Below are 4,670 nucleotides of genomic sequence, written 5' to 3'. Positions count from 1 at the left end.
TTTTTTTTAGTAGAGACGAGTTTTCACCATCTTAGCCAGGATGGTCTCAATATCCTGACGTCATGATCTGCCTGCCTCAGCCTCTCAAAGCACTTGGATTATAGGCGTGAGTCACTGCGCCCAGCCAACCCCCTCATTCTTTCACTCCTGCCACTGCGTGTCTCCAGTCTTGCTCTATCGCCCAGGTTGGAATGTAGTGGTGCAATCATAGCTCATTGCAGCCTCCAACTCCTGGGCTCCAATGATCCTCCCGCCTCAGCCTCCCAAGTAGCCGGGATTACAGGCGTGAGCCACTGCGCCTGCGCCCCCAGTCCCTTCTGTGCCTATTTTGTAACACATCCGGAATCCAACCACTTCTCACTGCCTTCACCACTGTCACCTCAGGAGGAAGTGGGAGGCACTATCTACCTTCCCCCAGCCAATTGCCTGGATTATTCTAACAAGCCCTTTCCTAACCCACTGCCTACCTCCCATCCCTGCTCAGTTCCCTCACAGCAGCTGGAGGAAGAAGCCTGTTGAGCACCGAGTCTGTGCGTGTCCCTCTGCTCAAAACCTGGCAATGCTTCCTCATGTCCCCCAGTTCAAGCTAAAAGCTTCAGAAAGGCCTGCAGCCCAGCTTCCCTACACAGCCACCACCGCCGCTATTGTATTTGTTTTTTTGAGATGGAGTCATGCCCTGTCACCCAGGCTGGAGTACAATGGTGCTATCTTGGCTCACTGCAATCTCCGCCTCCCAGGTTCAAGGGATTCTCATGCCTCAGCCTCCCAAGTAGCTAGGATTACAGGAAGCCACCACTACACCTGGCTAATTTTTGTATTTTTACTAGAGTCAGGGTTTCACTGTGTTGGTCACACTAGTCTCAAGCTCCTGGCCCCAAGGAATCCACTCACGTCAGCCTCCCAAAGTGCTGGGATTATAGGCATGAGCCACCACACCCACCCTAGACCACCCTATTTTATTTTTTTGAGATGGAGTCTCACTCTGCTGCCCAGGTTGGAGTGCAGTGGCACAATTTCAGCTTACCGAAACCTGCACTTCCTGGGTTCAAGCGATTCTCCTGCCTCAGCCTCCTGAGTAGCTGGGATCACAAGCATCTGCCATGACACCCAGCTAATTTTTTTGTATTTTTAGTGGAGACAGGCCTTCACCATGTTGGCCAGGCTGGTCTTGAACTCTGACCTCAAGTGATCCACCCACCTTGACCTCCCAAAGTGCTGGGATTACAGGTGCGAGATACTGCAGCTGGCCTAGACCACCCTATCTTAAATGGATCACCCCATCCCCTACTCCCCTGCATCCAGCCTGCATGATTTTCCACTTCATTCCCATCCCATGTGTCACACCATTTTTAATGTGTCTTGATTTTTTTTTTTTTTTTTTTTTTTTTTTTTTTTTTTTTTTTTTTTTTTTTTTTTTTTTGTCTCTCTACACTGCAACTTCCCCCAGTTCCCCAGCCTCTGCAAGGCAGAGACTTGGCTCATTTATCACTATCATCCCAGGGCCTGGCACATAGTAGGTGCTCAGTAAATATTTGCTGAACTAATACTCGGGGGGCACAAAGACCGCCACGTACTCAGCCTGGCCATCAGAAATACAGAGACGTCTGGAGACAGGTGTGGCCATGTGGTCTCTCTCATGCCATCTCTGACACATGGGCTGCTGGTCAGGGGTGCTCATAATTCACAGTTCTGAGAGGACTGGTGTGGATACTGTCGGCACCTGTGCCGTCTCCTGCACACCCAGCTGTCCCAGGTACCCTCCCAGCTGGCCCCACAACCACAGTTCACAGGCGCAGGCAGATTCACAAGCAGGCCAGGCCTCCTGGGACCTACAAATGCCTCCTTCAACTGCGGTCAAGGAGACTGGGGGAGGGAAAGGGCAGAAACGTGTGGCTTCTGCCTCCCTCATGTGCCTCCCTTTCCCCATCCAGAGGACCAAGGACCGGGAATGCTCCTTGGAAACGCAGCGAGTCCCACCTGGGTCCTGAAGTGCCCCTGTCAAAGCCTTCCTTCCCCACTTGAAGGAAGTGCTCCCGGGTGACCACAGGGCTAGATAAGTCAGGGTTAGCAGGTCACAACTTGGGTGACTGGCCAGGGGGAGGGCCATGACCCACTTTATCACCCCACAGGAAAGTGCTGCTCTCAACCCAGCTGGCCGTTCACTCATTGCTGCTCATGCTGACCTGGGGAGACAAGAGTCATCCCCTGGGCAATCCCACCTTTCCCCCTTGCAGAACCAGTCTGAGCCTGGGCCCCCAGGAGCCCGCACTGTCCTGGGGTGTGCCTGTGGCTTCCTACTTCGGGACCTTTTTGTGACCCTTCCCGTTTCCCAGATGTCTTTCGAAGCACCCTCCCCGCCGCCCTCCCACCCCACCCCGGGCCCCTCCACAGGTGAAGCCTGTGCTCCCGGGAACACCTGCTGTGTCCCTTGCTTTCCCGCCAGTGAGGTACGGGCCTCTCCCCCGACTCACCATGGCTGCAGGAAGGTGAAGGGCCACAGGATGAGTGGGACCCGAGCTGGGGCTGCTGTCTTCAGGAAGTGACAGTGGCTTCTGCTCCACGGCCAGCACATAGGGTGGGGGCCGCTGGGGGTGGGGCAGGGGAGGACAGAGGAAGAAGGCAAGGAGGTGGGGAGGCTCCAGGCTGTCCCCAGATCCTGCTGGCACTTTTTTTTTTTTTGAGACTGAGTCTCACTCTGTTGCCCAGGCTGGAGTGCCGTGGTGCCATTTCGGCTCCCTGAAACCTCTGCCTCCCGGGTTCAAGCAATTTACAGAGTCCAGCTTGGCCCTAGAGACCCCCAACCCGGCGGTGCTGAAGGAATTAAGAAGGAGACACCCAGATAGAACAGCAAAGTGGGACTACGGGGGCCGGGGAAGGGAAGTGGGGCGGGGGCGGGCGGGGGAAGGAAGGGCAACAGCCTTCCGAGCTGACAGCCTTCTGGGCCGAGGGCCTTGAGCAGACGCTGACCCACGTAGTTAGTCTCTCTGAACAGGTGATAATTATTAACAAACAGGTGTTCTGTGTTTTCTCATAGAACCAAGATAAACTAGGCAGGCAGCTGGTGCCTGCTTACCACTGATCACAAACTGAAAAGTATTCTCCATGAGGGAGCCACGGGGGCAGGATCACCTATCCTGCATTTAGAGAGCTGTTTTAACCGGTGTATGATATTTGTCTATTGTCCTGCCACTTAAGAATTCTCCAAACAGTTTTCCACTTGTGGGTGGGGGGCGGCCAGGTTTTTCCTGCCATCGTTCTTCTTAGTAGAAGGGCAACATAGCAAGACTCCATCTCCACAATATATTTTATCAGACACTCAGCATTTCTCAACAGCAATTCTCTTGCATCAGCCTCCTGAGTCGCTGAGATTACAGGCATGCACCACCATGCCTGACTACTTTTTGTATAGTTAGTAGAGATGGGGTTTCACCATGTTGGCCAGGCTGGTCTTGAACTCTTGACCTCAAATGATCTGTCCATCTCGGCCTCCCAAAGTGCCTGAGCCACCGCGCCTGGCCCCTGCCAGGCACTTCTATTTCCCTTGAATTCCTGTCCCGCCTGCTACTGTCCCCAAGCTTGGGGTGTTTGTCGCCCACATATTCCCAAAATGGTCACAAGTTTCTTACTTTCTGTAGTTCCCCTCAGTCCCATCACCTTGGTGGCCCCATCTCTGGACTCCAGGTAGGACTCTGTGCCAGGCTCTGGTGACCTCCTGGGCTGGAAAGCCATGGGATGGGGAAATCTCAGCAGTTCAGGGGTATGGACAGCTCTGGGGTTTAGGTGGCTCCTGGGAAGCCCCAGAGACACAGGACGTGGGGGCCCACGTGACCGGGTGAGGCTCCTGCTGTCTGCCCCTGCCCGGTTGGCCCATCGCTTTCCTTATTTCAACACTTTCCTGAAATCCGACTCCCAGCTTTGAGCAGGACTCACTTGTTCTGGGGGAGATATCGCACAGGCCATGGAGGCCCCAGGCTGCCACCCCGGGCAGAGAGCTCAGCTGGCCTGGCAGATTTAGGGGGTCAATGGGTGAATGGTGTCAAAGGCCTTGCATCTAGGCCAGGCATGGTGGTTCACACCTATAATCCCAACACTTTGGGAGGCTGAGGCAGGGGAATCACTTGAGCCTGGGAGTTTGAGACCAGCCTGGGCAACATAGCAAGACTCCATCTCCACAAAAAATATAAAAAATTAGCCAGGTGTGATGATGCCCACCTGTGGTCCCAGCTGCTTGGGAGGCTGAGGCGGGAGGATTGCTTAAGACCACGAGGCAGAGGGTGGAGTCAGCTATGATCACAGCACTGCACTGGTGACAGAGCTAGACTCTATTTCAATCTCAATCAATCAATCAATCGAGAGCCACAGTAAAAGAAAAACAAAAACAAAAAAAGGCTGGGCATGGTGTCTCACACCTGTAATCCCAGCACTTTGGGAGGCCAAGGAGGGCAGATCACCTGAGGTCAGGAGATCGAGACCAGCCTGGACATGGTGAAACCCTGTCTCTACTAAAAATACAAAAATTAGCCAGGTGTGGTGTCGCACACCTGTGATCCCAGCTACTTGGGAGGCTGAGGGAGAGAATTGCTTGAACTTGGGAGGTAGAGGTTGCAGTGAGCCAAGATCACGCCACTGCACTCCATGCTGGGTGACAGAGTGAAACTCCATCTCAAAAA

General features: G+C 53.9%; 1 protein-coding gene across 1 annotated transcript in view; it reads right to left on the bottom strand.

The window, feature by feature from the left end:
• PRAM1 (PML-RARA regulated adaptor molecule 1) overlaps positions 1–4,670 on the bottom strand; it is a 20,150-nt gene that overhangs the window by 10,682 nt on the left and 4,798 nt on the right. Inside the window, exons 2-4 of the mRNA XM_017500080.2 lie at positions 3,931–4,002; positions 3,655–3,787; positions 2,472–2,585 (exon numbers count right to left, since the gene is read on the bottom strand). Of these exons, the coding sequence (XP_017355569.2) occupies positions 2,472–2,585; positions 3,655–3,787; positions 3,931–4,002 (319 nt within the window). The remainder of the gene's footprint in view (positions 1–2,471; positions 2,586–3,654; positions 3,788–3,930; positions 4,003–4,670) is intronic.

Source organism: Cebus imitator, unplaced genomic scaffold (genome assembly GCF_001604975.1).
Source record: "Cebus imitator isolate Cc_AM_T3 unplaced genomic scaffold, Cebus_imitator-1.0 Scaffold263, whole genome shotgun sequence".
In the NCBI taxonomy this organism is placed as follows: domain Eukaryota; kingdom Metazoa; phylum Chordata; class Mammalia; order Primates; family Cebidae; genus Cebus; species Cebus imitator.
Note: the sequence above shows the minus strand (reverse complement) of the source record. Positions and strands in the feature narration are given on the sequence as shown.